This window comes from Moschus berezovskii, chromosome 15 (genome assembly GCF_049115385.1).
Source record: "Moschus berezovskii isolate FMDL1 chromosome 15, NW_MosBer_1.0, whole genome shotgun sequence".
NCBI classification, from domain to species: domain Eukaryota; kingdom Metazoa; phylum Chordata; class Mammalia; order Artiodactyla; family Moschidae; genus Moschus; species Moschus berezovskii.
In genome coordinates this window covers 11,374,507-11,402,016 of record NC_142474.1, presented here as the reverse complement: position 1 = coordinate 11,402,016, position 27,510 = coordinate 11,374,507, and the positions used below count along the sequence as shown (strand labels likewise).

At 43.9% G+C, this 27,510-nt stretch overlaps 1 protein-coding gene across 2 annotated transcripts in view; it reads left to right on the top strand.

Annotated features, from left to right (window-relative positions):
- Positions 1 to 27,201, top strand: part of IFT52 (intraflagellar transport 52) — a 29,225-nt gene extending 2,024 nt beyond the window's left edge. Inside the window, exons 2-14 of one of the 2 annotated variants that reach the window (XM_088843755.1) lie at positions 341 to 468; positions 1,135 to 1,222; positions 2,174 to 2,303; positions 2,585 to 2,660; positions 3,720 to 3,791; positions 7,322 to 7,448; positions 10,781 to 10,867; positions 11,996 to 12,064; positions 17,054 to 17,208; positions 21,922 to 22,009; positions 23,080 to 23,188; positions 25,098 to 25,245; positions 26,945 to 27,201. In XM_088843755.1, coding sequence (XP_088699881.1) covers positions 350 to 468; positions 1,135 to 1,222; positions 2,174 to 2,303; positions 2,585 to 2,660; positions 3,720 to 3,791; positions 7,322 to 7,448; positions 10,781 to 10,867; positions 11,996 to 12,064; positions 17,054 to 17,208; positions 21,922 to 22,009; positions 23,080 to 23,188; positions 25,098 to 25,245; positions 26,945 to 26,999 — 1,323 coding nt within the window. In that variant the 5' untranslated portion in view covers positions 341 to 349 and the 3' untranslated portion in view covers positions 27,000 to 27,201. The remainder of the gene's footprint in view (positions 1 to 340; positions 469 to 1,134; positions 1,223 to 2,173; positions 2,304 to 2,584; positions 2,661 to 3,719; positions 3,792 to 7,321; positions 7,449 to 10,780; positions 10,868 to 11,995; positions 12,065 to 17,053; positions 17,209 to 21,921; positions 22,010 to 23,079; positions 23,189 to 25,097; positions 25,246 to 26,944) is intronic. The other variant, XM_055437580.2, reaches the window with a different exon arrangement.
- Positions 27,202 to 27,510: the final 309 nt, after the last annotated feature.

The following is a 27,510-nucleotide window of genomic DNA, read 5'->3' as shown; positions in this document are numbered from 1 at the left end:
TTGTAAATAAAGCTAAGTAACTATGTGTAAAAAGAATTTAGAAAACTATACCCCACATTTAACAGTAGTTACGAATGAGGAATCAGGCTGGTTCCCCGTGTGGCAGGGTGATGGCATGGCAGGGCCATGAGAGTGAGCTGGTAGGAAACCCAGGGTTTGCCTTGGGTTTCTGCAGCCATGATTATTTATTTCACTTTCAGCCTTTGGGAATTGTAGGTAAGTTGCAGCTGTACTCCTTTTCTTAATGAATTATAGGAAATAGACATTTATTCCTTTTAGGATCTTCTTTTGGAATATTGTTTATTGTTTCCCTTTTTCTGTCCCTTCTTTTTCCCATAAGGAGGTGACCATGGAAAAAGAGCTTCGGAGCACCATTCTTTTCAATGCATACAAAAAGGAAATCTTTACCACCAGCAATGGCTATAAATCCATGCAGAAAAGACTTCGGAGTCATTGGAAACTTCAGAGGTGACCGAGTATATTGTTTTCCCTTCTAAGCAGTAAAAACAGCCTGCTGGTAATACTGGGAAGTATCCATCTTATATCAGAATGGCTTTTGAGGTGGGAGGGGTGCCATTAAACATTGTTCAGAAGTAAATTATTAAACCATCTCTTCTGAAAATTGACAGTTAGCATATTATAAGTTGTCTCCCCAAATTACAAGTCAAAAAATGATTCTACTTATACATATATGAGTTTTTCAGAAGTTAAAGGCTTTCTCCATATTTTAACTCAGGTCAGTACTTCAGTTTAGGGAAAGGAAAAACCGAAAATATCTCTGAGTGTGTATGTATGGTTTTTCTTAACGGGTAAGGATATGTAGTCATGTGAGCTAATGGTAGAGCTGATTGAATTGGTAGTTGGGGGACTTCCTTATGCTCTATTGTGGTCTAATCTAATCTAATATACCTATAATCTTGGCTTATAGGTATATTTGAACAGAGGCTGATGACTCTGGGGCAGGCCTATTAGAGAGGAGTCTCACTTTTGAGAGAGAAGCTAGATTAGGTACCTCTAAATCCTTCATCTCTGGGCCTCTGTAGCCTCTGATTCTATATAGTCTAGACGCTAAAATAGCTCATAAATTTGTTTAAATCATGGATCTAACACTTGCTTTTAAAATCATATTTCTAGCTTAAAAGATGAAATCACACCTGAGAAGCTCATTGGGGTGAAACTATGGATTACAGCTGGGCCGAGAGAAAAATTTACCGCAGCTGAGGTAAGAAATATTCATAAAGAAGACAGGTAGTGAGATAACTAGGAGAATGGGCTCTGAAATCTTGAACGTAAATTCCTCTTCACCACTCACCGATGAGGCCTCAAGGTGGTCACTTCATCTCTGTCTTCATCGTGGAGTTGTTGTGATGGTTCATGCAGCCCAGCAGCTATGCTGTGGTATGGCTGTGGTGTGGCTGAGTTTCTGCATGAAAAGTGCCAGACACATAGTGCAGGCGAGTTCTGCATCAGCCATACCTCTTTGCTGTATATTTGCCTTAAAAATAGGAAATTCCATTTAAAATTAAGCTATTTCTTAAAGCTATTTTTAAACTATTTCATGGCTAGACAAAGAATGAGAAATGTGAAACCCAAACATAAATGACAAGTGAAGATGTGAAGAAATTAGACCCCTTATGTACCATGATGGAGAGGTAAAGTGGTGCAGCCTCTATGGAAAACAGGATGGTGGTTCCTAAAAAAACGACAAGCAGAATTTGGTGATTCAGCAATCCCACTTCTGGGATATATGCAGAGAATTGAAAGCAGGATCTCAAAGAGGTGTTTGTACACCCATGTTCATTGAGAGCACCATTCCCAGCAGCCAAATGGCAGAAGCAACCCTGGTGTCCACCAGCAATTGAATGGATAAACAATATGGGATCTATACAGCAGTGACTTGTGAACTCCTTTAACTTTCCACTTCTGCTGTCCAGATAGTCAGTTGCAAAAATGTCATTTCAGTTTGAGTATTTTGGAACTTTATGCTAATGACAAATATGGAAAGCCTGTTGATACATAGATAGTAAGTTTTATGTTTTCTTAATATGAACTTATATTTAAGTGCCTTTACAGATTGGAAGTGTTTCTTTTTCAGCTAGTTAAGATCTTATTCACAGTATTTTTGACAAAGGTTTTTGGCATAAATTTATGGATTTTTTTTTTCTTTGTGTAGTTTGAAGTCCTAAAGAAATACCTTGATGGTGGTGGAGACATCCTTGTGATGCTAGGAGAGGGTGGGGAATCCAGATTTGATACCAACATTAACTTTCTCCTAGAAGAATATGGAATCATGGTTAATAATGGTAATTATTATTACTATTTTATTAGAGGCAGTAACTTCCTATTTATTATTTATTTATTTCCTATTTATTATTTATATCGAAAGCCCTGGGCTGTGAGGGTGCACGGTCCTGCATTCTGACCTCCCCAGCAGTCTCATCTGGTGCTTAGCTTCTTCCATGTATGAAATGAGAGTGATTGGAATACAGTTCCAGGACTCCTTTCAGGTCAAAGTTTGTACGTGTCTGTAATATCAAACTTACTTCTAATCTAAGATGCACTACCTTCTCTTTTCTCCCTAAAGATGCTGTGGTTAGAAATGTGTATTATAAGTATTTCCATCCTAAAGAAGCTCTAGTTTCCAATGGAGTCTTGAATAGGTAAGCATGTCAGAAGTGGAAATGACTTTGCCAGTGGCTCTCCTCTTCCCTCCGTGACTCTTCCCTTCCCTCTTCTCATTGTTCTTCTACGCATTGTTTTCTCCAGTCCTTTTCCTTTCTTGCCTTTTTGTTTTATTTTATTAAATGATAGTTTATTGTATTATATTACTTCTCATCCATCAAATAATACTACTCCCATCTTTTGAAACCTGACTCCACGTCACCTTTTGGCGGAATATATTCAATTTCAAGTAACAGAAAACTCTGTTCAAATGGGATTAAGCAACAGGGAGATTTTATTGATTCATGTAATTGAAAAACTGAGAAGTTGGGCGGGCTTTGGATGCGGACTGACAGATTCATGATGTCATCAGGACTCCAGTCCCATTTCTCTGCAGTTCTCTTGGCTCTGCTCTCCTGTGTGTGGACTGAATCATTCTAACAGTTCCCAAATTGGTATCTTCATGCTGCATGAGTTAGGGCAAGAGTGCAGGCCTTGGTTCCAACCTGCTTAACAAAAGTAGACCTGAGGTGTGGTCTCTTTGAGCTGACCTAGGCCACAGGCTCATCACGAACTGGTTGCTGTGGCCGAGGGCATCGAAGGCCCTGGATCATATTCACCCCTGGAACCGAAGATGAAGCTTGTTTTTTCTCATCCATTGGACCCTAAACCGTAGAGCTCAGAAAGCACGAACTGAGTGCACGAGGGGCAGCGGCACGGACCCTCTGGCCCCCGAACCCAGAGCAGTCCACTCCGCAGGCACGCAGGGGCTGCAGGTCCAGAGTCTGGAACACCAGGCGCGAGTGTGGCTGTGACACGTATGTGAGCCCTTTCCTCAGGACTCGAGAAAGAGCAACTGACTCTTATATTTTCATGTTAACTTTTGCAAACTTCCCAGAAGAGATCGAAGTGAGTAGGAGTACCTTTATTTTTTTTAAGAATTGTATTTTAACTGCACAGTCCTTGTATCTGATTGAAAGTTATATTAATGAATGGAGTGTGAAATCCCTAAATTTTGTTGTTGTTGTTTGCTAGATTTTAATTCATTTTTCTTCAAGGGAGATTAGCCGAGCTGCAGGGAAGGCCGGGCCTGGGATCCTTGATGAGGAGAGCAGTGGAAACAACGCCCAGTGAGTGTGTTCCCCGAGGCCACCTGAAGAGGGCAGAGTTGTCATTTGAAGTTTCCTTTTTCAAAGTGAAAAACTTTTGATACTTGATTACAAAAGTAGTTCTCATCAAAAAACCAGTTTGGTCCGTTCAAAAGAAAGAAAATAGAAGTCCTCCACTCTAAACCCATGCCCTTCTCCCCAAAGATAATCCTTCTAAACAACATTTAGATTAAAAAAATTTTTTTTCGTATATAAAAATAGGGGTAGGTACTTTATCCTTTTAATAATGACTGAATTAAGTTGGATGTCTCCTAATCAGTCTCCTCTTACTGATCATTTAGGTAATTTTATAATATTTTGCATTAATAATACCAACTAATATTTAATGAACACTTACTGTGTTGTAGGCATGGCATGTATTATTACTTCAGTTAATCTTCACAGCAGCCTCTAAGGTTATTGAGGAGTTAACAGAGGGTGTAGTTGCCCAGGCTCACCTGACTATTGAGTTTCGGTGCTAGGCAGTCTGCTCCGAGGCCTGTACTCTTCCTTATTTTTATTATACACAGTTTGATGTTGTTGTTCAGCCGCCAAGTCGTATCCGACTCTTTGCGACCCGATGGACTGCAACATGCCAGGCTTCCCTGTCCTCCACCGTTTTATATTAATTGTCATAAATAACAAAGCACAAAGTGAACATCTTTGTAGGTACAGCTTTTGAGCACTTACGCTAGTATCTTAGTAGGCTAGATTCTTGGCGTTTAAATTTCGGGGTCACAGACATTCCAGTTGATGCACTGCCGAATGTGGTGCATTGCCAAGTCACCCTCCAGGCATGTGTAACGTTTACAGTCCCTATGAACATGCCCCTTTCCTCTCTTGCCAGCACAGAATATTTCTATTGAGAAATGATACCGCTTTATTTTCAGTTGTAGTTCTTTGATTATTATGAATAGGATGGCTTTTAAAGTTTATTGACTGATTGTGTTTATCCTGTGAATTTCCTGTTCACTGCTTTTGGTCTGTTTTTCTGTTGATGGTGTATCTTATTCATTTACAAGACCTCCATGTGTTGCAAGTATTTTTCCGAGTTTATCATTTTACTTTGGGATATTTTGCCCCATAAAAGTTGAATGTCCTTATATCATTAATGCATATTACAAACCTCTAGTAGTTAAAATACTGTGATACTAATTCCAAACTCGTGAAAAATAAAAAATTAGACCCAAAATATATGGAAGATAAGGGTTATTTTATAGTAAAAGTGACATTTCAGATTATTGGGGAATGAATGGTATAATTTTGGCTAAAATGTTTTTCACTTGGAAAACATTTCTATTTTCATGCCACATCTCAAAATGTATTTCAGATGGGTTAAATTTTTAAATATTAAAAATCAGACAACAGTACTGAAAGAAACTATAAGTGAATGTTTTATAATTTTAGAGTAAAAAAAAAACCTTTCTTAGTATGAAGCCGCAGTAAAGTCATAAAGGGTAAAATTAAGTAGCAACATACAAGTTAACTTTTTTGGACATTTAAGAATCACAATCTGATTCTTGGTAAAGAAGTGAAAGAACTGTGGACTTGGATTTAGAAGTTTCCAATTTCATGCCTTACTTGCAGGGTGGCCCAGGGCAAAGTAACTCTTAGCTTTAGTTGCTGTATCTGTGTAATGGGGACGATGTGAATCTTAGAGAGCTGTTGGGAAGCTCCAGCGAGGCAGTACTTGTGGGAGTGTTTGTAAGATACGAGGCACCGCACCTTACCTGCTGTCAGTATCACTTCTGACTTCCTCAGTCCTTGTAGTGAAGGGCAGGTGGCAGGCTGTTCCTTTCCTGGCCTATCTCGGAAGCAGAACCGTGTCTTGAGAGGCTCTGAGGTGTGGATAAGCAGCCCTGCTTGGTGCTTTGAAATCTCTTAGCTGTTGGAGTCTCAGGCTGTCCTTTAGCCCTGTGTATTTTATCACGTCTCTTTTTCCTTCTCTTACTCTGCTGTGGCCACACTGACTTTGTTTGAATTCCTTAAGTATGCGAAGCTCTCTCACCTTAGGACCTTTACATATCTGCTTCCTTTTTCAGGAATACACTTTCCCAGCTAATCTTACTCATTCACACATGTTAGGAGAAGTCCTGTATTAGTTTTGGGTGTGGGTGTTTAGCTTTAACACTTAAAGTCTCATCAAAATGTCAGTCTGATTGATTTCTTAGTAATAATAAAAGAAATAGAGGCATATAAATAGCTTGACAGTTTTCATCTTATAACCGACCATTCTCTTTGCTTTCTTAAGAATTATCTCCCTTGAGTGCACTTGGGAAACTGTGGGAAAGGCTGGGCCCTGACATACACATAACTGTTTCTCCCTTTTCTTCCTCCTTGGCAACCGCTCACTTCCTTCTGCTCCTGCTCTGGAAATCCTGGGCTGCAGCCACCTTACTGGGATACTGTTAGGGTGGGGTTAGAAGGAAGAGGATGGGCAACGTGGGGCAGGTACCTCTTCTCAACCACAATGAGACATAGAAATCATAGCTGTAGATGAGACTTTACTGAAGGGACAGGGAAAACGGACACGGGAAGGAAATAATTGAAAACTTAAGCTAAAAGAAAAAAATGAAGCTAAAAAGATTGGTCTAAAAGAAGGAAAAGTTAAAATCTTCATAGGCAGCTCTTCCTGAATATTCCCTCTGCCTGTTCCTCCCACCTCCTGCCCCAGTTTCTAATTATGTGCTTTGCTTTTAAAATTCCTGTTTCTCTCCATTCTGAGAACACTTCTTTCAAACAAATACTTTGAAGAGCTCCTTTTTCTTTTGTGGCTGTGAATCTCCTTTTGTTTTTTTGGCCACATAGCATGCAAGATCCTAGTTCCCCAAGCAGGGATGGAACCCGCACCCCCTGAATTGGAAATGCAGAATTTTAACCACTGGACCACCAGGGAAATCCCTCCATTTTTCTTTCACTGAAACCCTAGCTCCTCCTGCAGTGCCTGGCCCCACCCTTAGCCCCTCAGTCCCACACCTTTTCCAGGAGTACATCACCCATCTACTGATTCACTCTGGGTACTCATAGTCTTTGCTAGAATAGTGTAGAGTAGAGGGGGTCCTCCAAGACTGGCCTGTCAGTGCCCAGTGTGGGATAAATACACACCTGTATTCGGATAAGCCCTCAACCGCTCCACACCCTTCCAGTGGCAGGCATTCGCACTTAGCGATAACGCCAGTCAGGTTTGTGTGGGGGAGAAGACTTTGTCTAAGACATGGTTCCCCAGAGCAGGCTCATGTGTAGTTAGATGAAGCCTCCTCTTCTTCCACTTCTTCCATGGGGACTACTTTATTTCTTTCTGTTACAATCATTTACACATAGGATTTTACATTTTTCATTTATATTCACATTTCTTAAAATGCTTCACTAAACCTAGAGCTAGAGTTAACACTGATTTTGAGTTAACAAACCAAAGCTTACAGAAGATTTTAATCATAACTTTCTCAAGAAACACTGAGATTATTTGCAGAGCTTTTTTATTAAGAACCTTGAGCGTTCCTTTCTTCTTTCAGGGCTCTCACCTTTGTCTATCCTTTTGGTGCCACATTGAGTGTCACGAAACCTGCGGTGGCTGTTCTGTCCACGGGCTCTGTCTGTTTCCCGCTTAACAGACCCATCCTGGCTTTCTATCACTCGAAGGTACAGCCTTTCTTAGATATGGGTGGATATGTAATTTTTATTACTGAAATTGTGAGAACTACTTTACTGTTTTTATAGGGGTTTCATATATTGTCTGTCCCTTTTTTTGGGGGGCGGGGGGCTGCACCACTATGCGGGATCTGAGTTCCCCAACCAGGGATTGAACCCATGTCCCCTGCAGTAGAAGCGTGGAGTCCTAACCGCTGGTCCACCAGGAAATGCCTGTATTTTCTCATTGGTCTTCACAATAGTCCTGTGAAGTAGAATTTCAATGAATTACGTTTTACTTATAGGGAAACAGTGGTCATTGATGGAGTCAAGACCTCAACCTAGCTCTTACTATAAATCCAAAGCTTTTCCAGTGCAGCATGAGGCTACCTGCAGTACAGCTGCCTCTGACTGCCAGCTCTCACCCTCAGTGTAAGAGAATCCATTTAGAGGAAGGTTGATTTAGCAGCCTACACCACAGAATTGTGCTGCTTGTGTTGTAGTGCATCCCAGGAAAACATTCCAGGAGGCTAGTTGCTCCTTTCTCATCCTGGAGTCCCTGCGAGATGCGGGTTGAGGCGGCTCAAGAGGGTGGCGGCGTGCTCACCACCCCATGTGTCCACTGCCTTTTAATTCATGTCTGTTGAGCCCACTTTCGTCTGTCTACCAAGACGTGGAATTCACCAGTGACCTCCCAGTTTTTGTCCAGAGACCCACGTGTCTAATTCAACAGGCTCCTATTTTTCTTTTGGGGACCTAGGTATTACTTTCCTTCTTATACTTAAAATTTATGACATCATTTTATTAGGAAGTAAGTAAATGCTTATGCTGTGCTTTAAAGATGATTTTAGACAAAGTTGGTATAGCGGTTATGGCAGTTAGCCTCTCCTGAGCAGAGAGAAATACTGTTTTAGAATTAAAGTGTTATTAAATGATTCAAGATGTGAAAATGACCGGTTTATATGAAATGTCTGTTCTGAGGCACAGAAGTCATGAGACCGTCTTAAAGGGGCCCCTGGTATTGTATGTGATACCAGGGCTTTGATTTTTTTTTAACCAGGCAGAGAGATGTTGCCTGGCTTAATCAGTGAACTTTATGGAGTATCTGGTGGGTGTACCGTTCTATGCTAAGTGTGGCGTTTCCTCTGGAACTCATGAGATTATCATCTGTTCATTGCCTATTTAAAGCCCATTTTCTCCTCCTAATAGGCTTTCAGTCTTGCCTTGTAAACACAGTCTTTAAGAGAGGTTGCTGCCTGTCACTCTTGTTGGTGAGATGAGGCAGTGATCACAGGGAGGAGCTCCACCTGGACCCATGAGCAGGGTCAGGCCAGCACTGGAGGGTTCTGCCTCCTTGCCCAGGGCTGTTGCCTTCACTGGGCTCATCATGAGCCTTTCTAGGTCTTCAGTTTACTCGGTCAGACTCATTAACACTGAGGGAGCAAATGGTCCTTCAGTAAACATATGCCTATTTAATTGGAACAAGTTATAGACAGATGCTGGAAAAGGCCACTGAAGACAATGGTATAATCTGTCAGGACAGAATAAAAGGATGAAAGAACAATCTACAGTCTATTTGAAATAAATGAAGTAGGAAAGAGAAAATACAGCCGACCCTTGAACAGTGTAGGGGTTAGAGGTGCCGATCGTCCACGTGGTGGAAAATCGCGCGTCACAGAGCCGGGCCTCCGTCTGTGCAGTCTGCTTCTGTGAATTCAGTTGGCCGTGGACTGTGTTGTACAGTAGTATTTACTGTTGAAAAAGTTCACTTGGAAGTGAAACCATGCAGTCGAAACCCATGTTCATTCAAAGGTCAACTGTATATTAAGGAAAAGATAAATCTGTGAATAGAGGTTTATATATTTACTTAGCCTGTGGGGATTCAGATCACAACCCAGTTCATCCAATCATTTCCCCATTCTTTCTGTAGAATTCCACCCAATTAATTTCCTATTTTTAGTAACCGATCTGTTTGCAGTGGTTACGGTGTAGAAATCATTTTATTTTTCTTATGAAGCATTTACTTTTCGTGTAGGACCTTTTAGAGTTTGTTTTGCAAATTTTGTTTTATTTGCAGAATTTGTATATTTGTATCCCAACATCTGTGGCTTAGGTGTCATTCTTTTTCAGTACCATTACAACTGTGTCTTCCCCGTATGTGACATTGATAGAAAGTCTGATTTCATTTTGTATTTTAAATTCTGTACTCTTTTTTTCTTATGACAAAATAATATATACTCAGTATTTTAAAATACAGCTATGGAAGGATTTCCCTGGTGGTTCAGTGGTTAAGAATCTGCCTTCCAGTGCAAGAGATGTGGCTTTGATCCCTGGTGAGGGAACTAAGATCCCACATGCTATGGGGCAATGAAGCCCACCTGATCCAGAGCTCATGCGCCACACGGAAGACCGAGTGCAGCCACAAAATACACACCGAGATGGAGGGAAACATGCTGCCTCACGCACTGCTGTGAGGCGGGCAGGCGGACACTGTGGTCATTTTCTCCTTCTTCTGCTGGTGCTGCATTTTTATTTGCTTCACAGGCTTTAAACTCTACAATTGATGGTATACTTCTTTTTTAACCTAATGTTATGGCAGAAGCATTTTCCCAAGGTAGTGAAAATGCTTTCTAATATATAATTTAACACCTGGGGGAGGTTCCATTGTTCTTAACTGTATTTCTGGGTGAATGTTGGGATTTATTTCTAGTCTTTTGTAATTACTACTGTAAAGGTGTGCAGAGTGTTTGGTGTTTCATACTGCTTTGTTGCTTTTGTTGGCAGTTTCAGCACCATGTCAGAGACTGTCACTGAAACCTGACCAAGAGTTTATAGTCACTTTTTCTTACTTACTAATCTGATAGGGAAAAATACTTTTGTTTTTTTTAAAATTACTAATCTTAAAGTTTTTTATTATTAGCCAGTCATTTCTTTTGTGAATTTTTCATGCTTGTGGCTTAGTTTTCTGTCTCTTAAACACTTTTTTTGGTACTCATAAAACTTCTAAATCTTTACAGATTGTTTTTCAGTTTCTTTTTTTTCCCTTTAAGATTATAATTTTCATTTATAATTTCACTAACAGTGGGAAAATACTGTCAAACAAATTTACATTACTTTCTGTTAAAGTCAGATAGAAGGGTACAGAAGTGTCTGAATTGAGAGGCAGGTTGGAATATAGTTGTTGTAATAATTGACATTTCTAGACCATTAAAATACCCATGTAAATTGACACATGTTAGTGTAGAAGACATTTGCTCTCATGTGTGATGATAAGTGTTTGGTGACTAGGATGCATGTGGTCCATCTGGGGATCTGAATCACTGACCCTGCTTTGTCATCAACAGAACCAGGGTGGGAAACTGGCAGTGCTTGGCTCATGTCACATGTTCAGTGACCAATATTTGGATAAAGAAGAAAACAGCAAAATCATGGTAAGCTCTTTTCTTTGGTCATACTAATGAATATTGTATATGATTTTCATGTCATTTAAAAAATATACTGCTGAGTTCATCTATTCATTTAAAACCAGCTCTTCAGAGCCCATTATATTCCAGGCACTAAGGACACAAAGGTGAGTCAGGCATATTCTCTGCTCTGAAGAAGTGTACAGGACATTGAGAGGGACTGTGAGAGATGAGAGAGGTCAGCGCAGAGGGATGTGGTGCGTGTCTCTAAACTGGCCACCTGGGCTGGGAGCCTCCCAGGAGGAGCAAGCCCAGCCAGGGCCTCGTGCGTAGAGCCTTGGAACTCAAACTCTTTGAAAAGCCACGGGGAGCCCTTGTAGAATGTCCAGCAGCTTTGGGCATAGTCAGGTCTTTGGGTGTGGAAAAGGGAAGGGAGAGGGAAACATATAGACAAGGAGGGACAAGGCCCTGAATGAACAGTGAAGGGGTGAGTGGGGGAGGGACTGGCCAGCACAAGGAGACTGTGATGGGCCTGGTTGCTGATGGAGGTGGGGAATGAGGGAGAGGCATGGCAAGTGTGAAGGGAGCATGTCCTGGGAAGGATGGCAGGGTGCTGGCCAGAGCTGGACTTTGGCACGACGCTGGTGACTCACTCACCAGAGAGAGAAGGTCCCTCTGACCTTTCTCATTAATGGAAGATGTTCCTTCAGCCTTAAGGATTGTTGTTGTGTTGAGAGATTGACTGAAGATCTTGTTTCTGTAGAATCCACATGAAGTTCCATTGTCTTTAGTCACATTCTAGGGGTATCTTGCTGTATTCTACTTTTTAAGTCCAGACTGTCATCAGCACATTATACAGGGATTGTTTCAGACTTGTGAACACATTTTAATAAATTTGGGCTTGTGGTTAAAGGCTTGAGCGCCCTAAGATAAATGGTAAATTTCTAAGAATAAAAATGGCACTAGAGTGAGGAAGACTTTTAAGTTTTTATGACTTCACCAAGACAGGGGTGACTGCCCTTGCCCTTTTTCAAATCATTGCTGTATAGTCTCTTTCCTGTCATCATTTTTCTTGATTGATTAAATTCTCTAGTCCTGCTTACAGCTTTCTCAAATACACAGTGTGTAATTCTGTGTTTATTTTTTAAAATTTAGGATGTTGTTTTCCGGTGGCTCACAACAGAAGACATCCACCTAAACCAGATTGACGCCGAGGACCCAGAGGTAGGAGGCTGTAAAGTACTTAAAAACTTCGAAATGAAAAATGGGTCCAGCTTCTCAGCACCACTTCTAACAGTTCCAAAAACATATCTCTTACCTTATCTGTAAGACAGATAGCAAGAAATGATGCTTTTTGGCAAGACGAAGTCTATGCTGTAAAAAAAAAAAAAATTAGTAAATTATTAGTCATAGAATTAAGTGGGGTGGGAGCCTCTGTCTGTGTATGTAATAACTGGAACTTCACATATGCTCTCTGGCTGAAACTTTTAGAATTAGTATCTGTAGAGAAATACGACTTCAAAACTATGAAGGATATAAAAGTACTTTTTCATAAACAAAGATCATCAGAATTTAAGTTTGAAACTCCAAGTTGGTTGCCTTTAGGAAGAACAGTCCTAAAGGCGTTATGATAACACTTCATCAGACGCGGGGGAGGGGAAAGGCCAGCACTGGAGGGCCTTCCCTAGTAGTCTGGCGGCCAAGACTCTGTGCTCCCATTGCAAGGGGCCTGGCTTCAGTCCACGGTCGGGGAGCTAGATCCCGCATGCCACAGATGAAGTTTCCTTGTGCGGCAACTGAGACCCAGTGGAGCCAAATAAATAAATATTTAAAAAAAAATACAAGACCAGCACTGGGCTGGGAACCACGTTCTCGGTCCCGCTCCACCATGAGCCTTGAAACCTTAAGCAGGTTATTTCTGACCTTTTTTCATCTTCTTTTTCTCATTCGTTTTGGGGCTACTAGTACCTTTCTCACAGGCTAATTATGAGAATCATAATAAGTGAGTCAACAGAAATTTACTAGTTAAACTAAAGTGTATAAAAGGGCTATACATCTATCAAGACTTTTTTTTAAAAACCTCTTGTATTTGTTATATATTAACACCAGGCCCTATATATCACGTACTTCCACATAAATCATTCTGTTTAAACCACACTATAGCCCTGGGAAGTAGATGGTCTTATTCTCTTTTTATCAATGAAACTGAAATTCTGCAAGACTGCAATATGCCCAAACAGCCAGCAGTTAGAGCCGGGAACCAAACCCAGGACTCCTGACTCAAAAGTCTACTCCTTCTTCATTTTCCTCTGTGTTTCCTAACTGCTGACATGTCAGGAAAATGATTTTTTGGCTATGGGTAGCACAAGGTAGCCAAGAGAACCATCACCGACAACCTGTGCCCTTGGCTGAGGACTGACTTAGCTGGAAAACCTCGGGCTGACTCAGGTTCGGAAACATGAGAGCCTCACGTTTAAAATATCCCTTCACATGGAAACATGAAGTATGGGGCTATTGTGCTTAAATTTCTCCTGAAAAGTGATGTAAGCCCCAAAACCACAGAATCGGGGTACAATCAGGAATTGGCTTTTCAGGTTTCAGAGGACCCAACTCTGAGTGGATGATGTGTTTGGCAGCCGCCAGCCCTAGTTACAGTGTTGTGTGCTGAGAGGTGTGTCTGCTCCAGTTCTGCGTGGCCACCTTGCTCTTGCTCACTTTCTGTCATTCCTGTTTTCTAACCAAGGAAATGGAAGTAAGTAAATTCTTCAGGGTTCCCACTTAGATTAATCCCTGGCCGAGCCATTGTTCCTGGGTTGGGAAGATCCCCTGGAGAAGGGAATGGCTACCCACTCCAGAATTGCCTGGAGAATCCCATGGACAGAGGAGCCTGGTGGGAGTCAGAGAGTCAGACACGACTGAGCGACTAACACTTACTTAAGCCATCGTTGGTGCCCACTTCAGGCTGATTCCAGAGCCTGTGCCTTTTCTGCTGCTCTGTTCTCTCTCTACCTGTGAGACACTGGGCTGGTTCCAAAGCAAAGCCTCAGTACAAAGCCAGAGCAGGGGAGTGTTGTTAAGGCCTTCCTAGCTCTAAAACAGTGCAGTTTCACATACCTTCCAGGTGGGAGGCCTGGTGGAAAATGTCCTTTGTCTTGTAAGGCTTTGATGCAGTAACGTAAGACACTTTGATGCAGTAACGTAAGACACTGGATGCAGTAACGTGACACAGTGAGAAATACTGAAAATCTTCCAGGTGGGGCTAGTGGTAAAGAACTCGCCTGCTGTAAGAAACATGGGTTCATTCCCTGGGAAGATCCCCTGGAGGAGGGCACAGCAACCCACTCCAGTATTCTTGCCTGGAAAATCCCATGGACAGAGGAGCCTGGCAGGCTACGGGCCACAGGGTTGCAGAGAGTGGGACGCAACTGAAGCGACCTTTGGGATGGCTTGGCCTGCACTCATCCCCGAGCCATGTGCTCGTACGTGTCCTGCTCTCATCTTCATCTCTTCCCTGTTAGAGGGTTGAAGCCTCTGCATCAGCCAGATCATGCTAGGAAGGGCGTTTATTCATTGATGTTTCTCCCTGTTTCTGGTCTAAAAAGTTGTTTAAGGATTGGGGAAGTTTATGATGCTTGGGGTGTAGAAAAAAGTGTGCCTGTTTGCCTCAGAGTCTAACTGTCATCAAGCTCAGACAAATTTCCCCAAGCGCTGGCAGTGGAGAACATGTAGCTGTTTGTTGTGAGTTCAGAGACCAGTTTTTCAAACTGTTACCAAGTTAGCTTTGTTAGAAGTCCAGGTTAAATGCAGTTCAAAGGGAAATTCAGTTCAGTTCAGTCGCTCAGTCGTGTCCGACTCTGCGACCCCCTGAATCACAGCACGCCAGGCCTCCCTGTCCATCACCAACTCCCGGAGTTCACTCAAACTCATGTCCACAGAGTCGGTGATGCCATCCAGCCATCTCATTCTCCGTCGTCCTCTTCTCCTCCCGCCCCCAACCTTTCCCAGCATCAGAGTCTTTTCCAGTGAGTCAACTCGTCACATGAGGTGGCCAAAGTATTGCAGTTTCAGCTTTAGCATCAGTCCTTCCAATGAACACCCAGGATTGATCTCCTTTAGAATGGACTGGTTGGATCTCCTTGCAGTCCAAGGGACTCTCAAGAATCTTCTCCAGCACCACAGTTCAAAAGCATCAATTCTTCGGCGATCAGCTTTCTTCACAGTCCAACTCTCACATCCATACATGACCACGGGAAAAACCATAGCCTTGACTAGACGGACCTTGGTTGGCAAAGTAATATCTCTGCTTTTTCATATGCTATCTAGGTTGGTCATAACTTTCCTTCCAAGGAGTAAGTGTCTTTTAATTTCATGGCTGCAATCAGCATCCGCAGTGATTTTGGAGCCCAAAAAAATAAAGTCTGACACTGTTTCCACTGTTTCCCCGTCTGTTTCCCATGAAGTGATGGGACCAGATGTCATGATCTTAGTTTTCTGAATCTTGAGCTTTAAGCCAACTTTTTCACTCTCCTCTTTCACTTTCATCAAGAGGCTTTTGAGTTCCTCTTCACTTTCTGCCATAAGGGTGGTGTCATCTGCATATCTGAGGTTATTGATATTTCTCCCAGAAGTCTTGATTCCAGCCTGTGCTTCTTCCAGCCCAGTGTTCCTCATGATGTACTCTGCATATAAGTTAAATAAGCAGGGTGACAGTATACAACCTTGACGTACTCCTTTTCCTATTTGGAACCAGTCCGTTGTTCCATGTCCAGTTCTAACTGTTGCTTCCTGACCTACATACAGGTTTGTCAAGAGGCAGGTCAGACCCGGGGCGAATTCATGTCAATGTATGACAAAACCAACCAATATAATATTGTAAAATAATTTGCCTCCAATAAAAAATAAATTACCAAAAAAAAAAAAAAAGGCAGGTCAGGTGGTCTGGTATTCCCATCTCTTTCAGAATTTTCCACAGTTTATTGTGATCCACAGAGTCAAAGGCTTTGGCATAGTCAGTGAAGCAGAAATAGATGTTTTTCTGGAACTCTCTTGCTTTCTTCATGATCCAGCGGATGTTGGCAATTTGATCTCTGGTTCCTCTCTGCCTTTTCTAAAACCAGCTTGAACATCTGGAAGTTCACGGTTCATGTATTGCTGAAGCCTGGCTTGGAGAATTTTGAGCATGACTTTACTAGCGTGTGAGATGCGTGCAATTGTGCAGTAGTTTGAGCATTCTTTGGCATTGCCTTTCTTTGGGATTGGAATGAAGACTGACCTTTTCCAGTCCTGTGGCCACTGCTGAGTTTTCCAAATTTGCTGGCATATTGAGTGCAGCAGTTTCACAGCATCATCTTTCAGGATTTGAAATAGCTCAGCCTAGCACCTCACTTTTTAAATATTATGTCTGGGAGATTTTTCCATATTGTTCATAAAAAGCTTTCTTTTGATTGTTTTTTGGAAGCTGTATTGTCCATTGTTTGTACTGCGATGTACTGACTGTGGTATACCTATTGACGGACATAGGTTTTCCTGGTCTTCTACTGTAACCAAGGTGTCATCATTCAGGGTTCTCAGAGGGGCTGCAGGCATGTCCTTGGCTAGGCGAGAAGAATTAGGGTCTAGTGTCCAGGGAGGGGTTGTCTGTGCCGGGGTCACATACGGTTCATATATAGGAGAGGAGAGAAAGCAGAGTATACAGCCCAGATGCTGGTGGCTGGAGAGAGGATAGACTTTGAAATGGGAGCTTGTGGATTTTCTTTTATGGTTGCTTCTGTTTTCTCACTGAACTAGAAAATAAGGTCACCAACTAAAATTAAGAAAGGGAAAATTGTTTTAGTTGGTTGAAGTGGCAGACAACTGCCTAGGAGAATGGGAACAGAAAATGAACTTGAGAATTGGGTTGATGACTGAGCCCTCAAAATCACAAAAAGGAGAAGGAGAGCCATCAGCAGGGTTATGCATTTCTCCAGCCGTGTCCAGCTGTGCGTGTGCCAGCCTGCATCATGGATTTTGCCAGCGCTGGTATTTACTCAGGTGATCTTGGTCCTTCTGTCCACCGAAATTGGCATATTTAAGATTTGGTTGTCAGTGAGCGTAATCAGCGAGATGTCTTAGCAAGAGAAGAGAAATATTGCAGATTCAGACCTGAGGCGTTGGAGAACAGACAGTAAATCCTAGCCTCTGCTCTGCTGAAAGGAACCATCTTGTCACTTTCAGATTTCCGACTACATGATGCTGCCCGACACGGCTGCCCTGTCCGAGCGGCTGCGAGTGTGTCTCCAGGAGGGCGATGAGAACCCACGGGACTTCACCAGCCTCTTCGACCTGTCCCTTTACCAGCTGGATACCACCTCCCTCCCGAAGGTCATCAAGTCAGTACCGCGGCTCGCTGCTGCTCTGCACTCTATTCTGAGTGTTTGGTCTGCAAACACGAGCCTGGGGGACAGGAGATAGGGTCACAATAAGTGTGGTGTACAAAATGTGTTCTCAGACCTGTGATGAGGTTGGCCAGGACAGCTGGGGGATTGGGGTGGGGCCTGATGCAGAGGATATTGCCCGCAGTTATCAGCCTCTGCTGTGTTCCAGCAGAGTATGCCTGTATCAGGCATTTAGAGGAACCAGCTTGGCCTGGTTTGCCCAAGTCTTTCCTGGTCTTAGCAGAGAACCCCACGTCCCAGGGACCCACTCAGTAAATCAGGATGGTTAGTCACCCTGTAAGCACACCGCATTGTGCCTTCTTTTAATGCTTTCAGTGGTCCTCTGAGTTACCTGCCTCATTTTTGGTCGGGGAATCTGAGGTTTCTTGGGGAAGGATTCTCCCACGTTGGGAGCAGGGATTTCAAGCCAGGCCCGAGTGACCTTCAGGCCAGTGTTGGACCCCGTATCATTGCCTGCTGTTGTTTTTTGCCTTCTCTGTTGGATCCCTAAGGACAGAGGCAGGGACTAACATTTTTGAGCATCTTGGGCCTGGTGCAGGATCTATCAATACATCTCTAATAATAAACCAAAGGCTGAAGGCACAGCTACAGATGGCTGTCTAATGTCCTGTCCCCTGTACTTATGTACAAGGTCACCAAGTACTCCTAGAGCTCTGGCTGTGCTGAGCATTGTACCTAAAGTTTAGGGTTTTATGGAGGAGACGGACAGAAGCTGTGATGCAAGGTTATCAATCTAAGGCAAAGTATAAAATGTAAAACTAGAGGCCGTGTAATGAGGAAAGAGAATTCCATTCTGACTGGGGTTGCCAGGAAGGCCCTAAGAAAGAGGGGCCCTTTGAGCCAGCCATTGATGAGTTCCAAAAACATTTCTTGGTGACCTGGGTCTGCTTGGCCCTCTGTTGGATGCTGCACTTTACGGGGTGAGAGGATTTCAGGAGAGGGTTGGGGGTGCTGGAAGAGAGCCTTCTGCAGGGAGGTCACTGTGAGCAAAGGCAGGGTGTGTCCAGGCAAGGAAGTTTATCCTTAGTTGCTGTTTGAACTGCATTTAGCCTTGACTTCTAACAAGTATCATGTTTTCTGTATACATTGCTTTATCATGTAAAATCAGAGTGTGGTTCATTCTCCTTGTTGTGCATGTGAGGACACGGAGGCACAGAGAAGTTAAGAGGTTTGCCTAAGGTCACATGGCTAGTTTTCAGTGGGGCCTGAATTTGAATCCAGCCAGTCTTAAACTGAACTTGGGAAGAATTATCTGGGGATTTGTTAGTATAGGAGATTAGATTGTTTCTCAAAAAGCAAAACAGTAGTCCAGTGGTTAACACTGCACTTCCACTGCAGAGGGCATAGGTTCAATCCCCGGTCAGGGAACTGAGATCTCACATGCCATGCGGTGTGACCAAAACTAAAACAAACAGCCACAAAACCCAGCAGCAGCCTTCCCAGAGCTGCCTGGGCATCTCTGGCACCCCTCGCCACCTGCAGCTGACAGCCAGGTCATACATTCTGGCTGCACTTCTGGCTCTTTGCTTGCTTGGTTTGGAGCTCCAGTGTTTGCTTTCTCACTCAGGGCTTCTCTTAGAAGAAAAGCTTGTCACCCTGCTTCACTAGCTGCTTCCTGTCCAGCCAGCTTCTGCAGTTTTGACCTGCTTTTCTCCTAAAGCGGGGAGGACTGGGCCATCATAACGACTCTTCAGTGTTGAATGAGGGGTTCACTGGAACCATCTGCAATTTTAGTGTCTGCAGGATCAGGTGGTGGATGTTTCAGAGGCCTGGACGGCTCTTTTCATTGTCTTTCATACCACAGCAGAGGGCAGGTGTTCCTGGTTTACGGTTTCTCTGTGGAGCTCATACGTATTTTCATTTGCACATAACAACTTTTGAATGCAGCTTCTCTTTTTGAGTAACAGTTCTATTAGTTGTTAAATATTTATGTCAACTGTAGGTATTGCTCTGAGGTGACTTCATTTCCTTCTGGTCTTTGTTTTTTTAGATTATTCCTTTTTTAAAAACAATTTAATTGAAGAATGATTGCTTTACAGAATTTTGTGGTTTTCTGTCATACATCAACAAGAATCAGCCATAGGTACACCCGTGTCCCCTCCCTCACCTCCCTCCCCAGCCCACCGTTCAGCCTGGCACAGAGCCCCTGTTTGAGTTCCCTGAGTCATACAGCAGACTCCCATTGGCTATCTATTTTACATATGGTAATATAAATGTCTATGTTACTCTGTCCATACATCTCCCCTCTCCCTCCTCTCCCACCATGTCCACAGGTCTGTGCTCTTGTCTGTTTCTCTCTCCATTGCTGCCTGAAAATAAATTCATCAGTGCTCTCTCTTTAGATTCCATATATATGCATCAGTATACGGTATTTATATTTCTCTTTCTGACTTACTTCAGTGTATGTAATAAGCTCTAGTTTCACCCACTTCATTAGAACGGATTCACATGTGTTCCTTTTTGTGGCTGAGTAGTATTCCATTGTATATATGTACCGCAGCTTCTTTATCCATTCATCTGGTCTTTATTGACGCCTGTGGGGTGTGAGGTCAGAGATCAGGGCCTAAGTGAGGTAAGGGCCTGCCTGCCCTCACTGTTCATGGTGGGGTGGGGAGTGAGACGAGGGTGGTGGAGATGCAATGCCAAAGGTCAGGCCAGAGTATTCTGGGATACGGAGCAGCCCCATTTCACAGATTTGTGTACAGTGATGGCGTTTATTCTCCCCTTTCCCGTACTGATCGTCCTTCTCTTTTTTTAAAATGTATTTGGAGGTACCAGGTCTTAGTTCTGGCACACCAGATCTTTCGTTGCAGGCTCATGGGGTCTAGTTCAGTCACCAGGATGGAACCTGGGCCCCTGCATGAGGAGCTTGGAGTCCCAGACACTGGACCGCCAGGGAAGTCCCTGATCATCTTTCTGAATTAGGTTTTGCTTGGTTTTAAGATGAGCTTCTCCACCAATCACACACCCCTGACTGGTGCATGTTGGCTCCTTGTAGGAGGAAGATTTGGGCAGGTGGTGAGCTTAGTGGAGAAAGGGAAGACTTAGTGGAACTTGTTTTATTAGTAATACAGGGCTTCAGTAGTCAGCTCTGTCTGGGGACTTTCTGTCCCCAGAATATCATGGGGATGAACAAGAATATTTCTACAGGATATCATGGCTAGGATGAACAAGGCGAGGACTGGTAGCAGGGTTCTTTGTGTGTGGATAGTAGGACTTTTATCTTAGCACTGCCTTTCACTTTGCCTTCTGGGTAGACTGAGTCATGGGGCTTCTGATTAGCAGGGATTGGCAAGATCTGAGTTCTAATCTTGCCTCCGAGGCTTCTTAATCTTGTGACCTTGGGAAGCTACTTCTTCTCTGTACTGCTGCTAACTCTTGCTGTGAGATCACACCCACTGCCCAGGATTGTTCTGAGGAGTCAGTGAAGTCAGTGCCTCACCCAGGGTCAGGCACAGTGCATGGTAGATGCTCGAGACTCCTTATTTCTTATTTCTCTTCTCTCCGCGGGGCTCTTCTGATCACTGCTAGGAAAGAGGCTCCCCAAACACCCGGGACTAGTAGAGGAGGTGACAGCAGTAAGCGCAGGCACCCGTGCAGAGAAACAGGCATGAACTTTGTCTACAGTTGTTGGCGTTTGCTTGTTTAGATGAATTTTGAAAGGCCATACACGAGCATACAGTTCCAGTTGGTTGAGTATATTTTAATTTGCCTCATTTCCAGAGGAGGTCAGCCATTTGGCAGCCTGTGCACGATGCAAAAGGTCAATTGAATGTTCAAAAGAAGGGAGGGAAAGGGGAAGTGCAGTAAAAAAAAATGATCTTGGTAGGGGGGGAAGGTCAGCACGTGACTCCACAAACCCCTTCCTCCTGCTCTCCTTGCACTGCAGCCTCGCTGGCTGCCCTGCTGCTCTCTGAAAATGTCTCGCCCCCTTTCCCCCTTCTCCTTACTGATCTCTGCCCGGGATACTCCTGAGGGTGGCTGCACGCCCTGGCCCTGCCTTCACTCCAGGCAGCACCAGCTGCACTCCCACCCCTTCCGTCTCTGTCCCTCTCTCCTGATCTGCTTTTCTTCCTAATGCTTATTAATCCCCGGCACTTTTGTTTATTGGGTATCTCTCTTCTGCTAGAATGTCAGTCCCATGAGGGCCTGCCTTGGTCTCTCTTTTTTTTTTTTTCCCCTGCTGCTGGACTCCTGGCAGATAAAACTGTCTGGCACAAAGAAGTAGGTGTTCAGTAAATGTTCATGGAGTGAATGAATGCATAGAAGTGCATATCCTGCGGCTCTGTTGAGGCTTCAGGTTTGACTCCTGTCTCTTAACGGTGAAAACAAATAAGGAAACACATTGAGTTGCAGAATTCAGTGTCCGGTGCGTAAAAATGAGAAGCCTATTCAGGAGAAGCCTCACAGGAAACTTGACAGAACTTTCCCTTTCAATTCTCAGTAAAGTCTCACTGTCTTCTACAATGGAGGAGACGTCTGAAAGGCTTGTTCCATTGCATGCAACAGCGTATTTTGTGGGATTTTAATTTTTTGCCCAGATACTACGCTGCCTGATTGTGTGAAGAGCACCATGTGATCAGTTAGACGCGCGCTGCCTCGGTGTCACACCCTGATTGCCACATTCTTACCTTCTTCTCTGCACAGGGCTTATGAACAGCTCAACGTGAGACATGAACCTCTCCAGCTCATCCAGCCTCAGTTTGAGACGCCGCTGCCGGCCCTTCAGCCAGCGGTGAGTAGGTGTGCGTGGAGCATCTGGCCTCGATGTCTGCCCTGCCCTTGCCAGCTGGCCTCGTGTGGAGCAGGCCTCCTCGTGGGGTCACGTGTCTCTGGCTCTAAATATGCAGAGACCAAGCCTGTCAGTATTCTACAGGGACTTCCATTTGAAGTCTGAGGGATCAAGGGTGTGGACCTCTGGCTGTCACACATTTCCCATCCTGATGGGTTGGAGGGCATATATGAGAATTCCTGGGTGAAAAGGATAGCTTTGTGCCAGAAAGCTTTGCGCTTTTCAGGCAGCAGGCACTGAGATTCACAGCAGTTCTCATAGCCCAGGGGCCAACCATGTATCTATAGGTTATTTTTCAACATTGCAGTTCAGCATGAGCTCCACATGCCTTTGGAACTGTCTTATGCTGGACTTTTCCCTGGTGGTCTAGTGGTTAAGACTCCACGCTCCCAATGCAGGGGGCCCAGATTTGATCCCTGGTCAGGGAACTAGATCCCACATGCTGCAAACAAAGATCCCACAACTAACACCCAGTGCAGCTAAATAAATAAATGAATATTTTAAAAATTTGTCTTATCCTTCTACATTCTGGAATGTTACAAGGCAGTTAACTGGCTACAGCTTGGTAGCTTGAAAACAGGCCATGGTAGAGGTGTGTATAGAACAGAAAATGACAAATGCTACAGATCTGGCCTCTTATTTTTAAGTGATAGCTCAGCATTTAGCAGCACCCTACTGGTTCATTCCTGTGAACTCTGGTTCTGAGTTCAGCAATTTCTATATTAATCTACATCCGTTCCCCCAATTTCTGTCACGATTAGATGAGAAACAATCAAAAGGTCAACACAAATAAAAGCCTGAGAAGCGCTAAGCTTTGTGTCCTTGAACAAGTTAATGGGCGCTGGGACCCCAGCTTGGTCAGTTTGGTGGTGTGGTTGGAGCTAGTTCTGCTGGGTTGCTTCCAGTGGGCTGCCATCTTGCTTGCTGTGGCCTCATGGGTTAGGGCGGAAGGGCGACAGGCGCTGGGCGTTTCATCCTTACACTCTTCCATAAAAGACCTCATTGCCTTTTAGGTTTTCCCTCCTAGTTTCAGGGAATTACCACCTCCTCCGCTGGAGCTATTTGACTTAGATGAGACGTTCTCCTCTGAGAAGGCCCGGCTTGCTCAGATTACCAATAAGTGTGAGTTTGGTCAAATTTTTGTTTTCTTTTGTGAGTTTTACTAAATTGTGAATTTCTGAGATTTACCATGAGAGAAAGTTTACAGTTTGTTTAGGGAGAGGAAAATAGGAATGGGAGTATATAAAATGACAGTTTTATTTCATGTAAATGATGTTGACTATAAGAGCCAGTTAGCTCAGTGAGTTAGAGGGCGGTGCCAAGTGGAGGCCAGAATCTCAGCTTTAATTCCTGTGTGTCTTTATCTCTGACCTGTTGAGTGACCCTAGCATGAATCCTGACCTTGGCTGCCACATAGCAAATCTAGGCCAGTAGTCATAGGAGCACTTGAATAAGAAGATTCAGTTAGGGCCAAGAGAATTACAGAGACTTCAGATAGGAAGGGATCCTAGAGTCCAGTGTGCCCACCCTGACCCATGGGTGATGAAAGGCCCCGGGCTACACTGCTGCTCAGTGAGTGGTGCTCCCGACTCTCAGCCCAGGGCTCCTCCTGACGTGCCCTGCCTCCAGCACAGCACGTGGGCCTGCACACGTGTCCTCAGAGACATAAAAGTAACCGTCCATCTTGAGGCAGTGACCCCACTCCTGGGAATCTAACCTAGGGAGACAAATGAAGGTATACAGATGAGACTACTGCATTATTTATTTAATAAAATACAGTTGGGAATAGCCTTAGCGTTCAGTCATAGGGGAATGGTAGTAAACTGCCATATTCAGTCAGTGGGATAAAACGTAGTCGTTATAAAAGAGCTTTACAAAGCCCGGGGTGGGGGGCGGTGACACTGAGTGAACTGGAGATTCCTAAATGCAGAAAGCAAAAATGTAAACCTGTACTTGTGGTAGGATCTCAACTATGCAAACATCTGTATATGCTCAGAGACCAGAAAGGAGTATGCAAAAATGAACATAGTTCGTCAGACATTGCATTGTGCTCCATTCCAGATATTGTGGGAGGTGCTGGGCAATCAGATATTAGTAAGACCCAGTAATTACCCTGTAGGAATAATGGACCTGTGAAGGATTAGATGCTTTGACCCAGCATTTCTGATTCTAGCAGTCTTGTAGAAATGCAAAACAAAAAAGGTACAGCTATAGAGCTATTAATTGTATCATTCAAAAAATTGATAACAGTCTAACAGCCTATAAGTAGGAAGACTGGTTAAAAAAAAAAATGAAACTGTTGAAAGATGAGCATAGGCTTTGACATGGAATGTCCATGTTACACCGTTAAATGATAAAGACAACTTACAGAACTATTGTAGTCTGATCCTTACACATGTAGGGATTTTTTTAACACATGTAGATATACAGGCATACATAGCAGTATTTACCCTAGATAGTATTGGTGGGGGTTAGAGTGAGATATCATTCCTACCATAACTTTAAAAATGCAAGTCAGAGGGGGAAAAGAAAGAAGTTACAGTCTAGTGTAAGAAAGGCAGTAATGACTGTCCATTCTTGATATAGAGCCGGAAATCGTTTCAGAGAATTATGGGTGATTTTTTTCTTTCATTCCTTTTCTATAACATTGCTATAATAAATGCTCTTTAAAATACCCATATGTCCTTCTCATAATGGTCCCTGCAGCATTCAGAGAATCGTAATTTCATTTCCCGCTGGCTGCTGCTCCTCTTTATAATGTAGGAATGCCGGTCTGGGAATAGTGAGCCAGAACCAGTGCAGCTTTATTCTGTCTAGAGTGTCACACTTCTGGCCTACTAATTTACAGAAATGGCACATCAGAGATCTCTATAGTCTATCACTGTTTGAGTCCTTTGGTCACATTACCCAAGGGAGAGGTGAGTGATCTTGAGAGATGTAGGAGCCCTACAGGGATACCCAGACCACAGTAAGTCTGTACTTGGGGCAGGGCAGAATCACGGATGAATCTAACCACCCCACCCGTGCTCAGGTACTGAAGAAGACCTGGAATTCTACGTCAGGAAGTGTGGCGACATCCTTGGAGTCACCAGTAAACTCCCTAAGGACCGGCAGGACGCCAAACATGTCCTCGAGCACATCTTCTTCCAGGTGGTGGAGTTCAAGAAGTTGAACCAGGTGCAGAGCCCAAAAGGCCCGGTCAAGAGGTCCGGTGGGGAGACCGTGCCTAAACTGGACTTCTCATGTTCTCTGCCATTCACTCAGTCTGTCGGTGTGTCACTGTCTACGAGGTGGACAAAACAGATGGCGGTTCCTGCACTTGTGGAATGCGTACTCTAGCCGGAGGAGACAGAGAGCAAACAGTCAACACAGTATCTTAAGCGTTAGATCGCACAGGGTGCCAGGAGGTGAACGTGGTATAAAACAGAGCAGGGCCAGAGGGGCCAGTGTACTGACTGTGGCAAGATTCAGCGGTGGTCAGGGTGGGCCACACACTCCAGAGCTGGCATGGGAGCCAGGACTCGAAGGTGTTCAGGGGCTGGCCATGGAGATACTGGGAGAGGAGTGTCCCGGGCAGAGAGACCTGTGCAGAGTCCCTAAGGCTGGACTCTGCTTGGCTCGTTTGAGGAACAGCAGTGAAGCCTGTGTGGCAGAAGAGAACTTAGCCGAGGACAGAGCAGCAGGATGTGAGGACAGAACTCAGCTTGCCCTGGCCTGAGGACTTAAAGCTTATTATGCCAGGTCTTCATCTTGCCTGTCCCTGGACAGGATTTCTAAAATGCCCAACCACTGCTGGTAAATGGATATTCATTTATATACTACTGATTGGAGAATAAGCTGGTTTCATTTTTATGGAGATATTTTTTAGGATATTCAGAAGCCCTGAAATACATGGATACCTCTGACCCAGCAGTTTTAATCCTCAGAATTTGTCTTAATAATACAATCCTGGGACTTCCCTGGCAGTTCAGTGGTTAAGACTCCACACTTCCACTGCAGGGGGCACAGGTTCAATCCCTGGTCGGGGAACTAACATCCTAAGTACCACACCAAACAGCCAAAAAATAAAAATAATATAATCCTGAATACATGTAGATTTACCAGTCAGAATGCTCAGCGAAGCACTGTTTTCACAGAAGAAAGCCCTCAGTAGGGAACTAGTTAAGCATCTAGGGTGCACACGTAGGGTTAAGAATGTTAAAGGATGTTCAAGCACTTGGGAAGACATCCCACGGCAGCGCGATGGGGGAACGGGCTGTAAGACAGCACGAAGAGTCCATTTTTCACACACGCAGATTCTAGATGCCAAATAGAGACTAATTGGGATCTGCGCCACTGCTGGCGGGCACCGGCACAGGGTATTCACACTGTGGGCCTCGTGTGTGCTGGCATGGCGCTAGATGTCAGGGTTATGGCAGTGAACGCAGCCCTTGCTGTCTGAGTGCCACGCAGTGGGCAAGGCAGGAATATATGGGCATTTACGGTGCTCTCAGGTAAGTGCCAGGGAGGCACCTCAGAAGCAAGGTGTTGATAACCTGCTCAGCACTGACATGGGGGTGGGGGCAAGGAAATTCCCAGCAGCACTTACGCTGGTGGCAAGGCAGGGTCATGCCCCCGGGGCCAAGGTAAGGAGTCTGCTGTGGTGTTTGCATCAGTACCTTCAACTGTATTTGCTCCCACTCATCATGGTGGGTGGTGGGTTGTGGTCAGAGCCTTAGCTGGTCATGAAAACTTGATCCTTGGGCTGGATGTAGCCTTAAAGCCAGAGATTACTATGTGTCCCAATCAGAATCGTTCATCAAAGTCCAAAATAACAAAGAGTTCACATTTTAGGTTTTGAACTGAAATACTAACATTCTGTCTTATTCCCTCCTCCAGGAGGGACATTGACACACGGCATTCCAGAACAACTTCTGAAGACCAAGCCTCTTGAAGCATTTTCTGCCTCCCGATTCTTTGTAAACTTTTTCAATTATCCCTCAGTTTTTTATGAAAACTGTCTATACAGTCTTTCCTCTTTGACCTGTGGGAAGGTCTGTGCATCTTCTGTAGTGCCCAGAGAGGGACAACATTTCTTATGTAAGATATGTTCCGTTTTTTAAATTAAATGTTTGAATCTGTACTTACTTTGATAACTGATGTGTCAGTCTTTCATTGAAATCTTTCCTTTCCAGTTCTAGATGTGATTTTATCAAAAGCATAAATAATTCTCAAACTTATAAGTACTGTTCAGCTTTTGGACTAGTTCAAAAGGATAGAAAATAAACTTAACCCGCAGTCTGTTTGCCCCACTATACTTACAAATAGGCCTCCCAGGTGGCACTAGTGGGAGGTGAAATACTTGGTAGGTATCCCCTTACGTAGATCATTCACTCATTCACCTGCCAGCTGCCCACAGGCTCAACCATTTGGAGGCTGTTGTTTCAGCCCACAGTTTTCCCTCT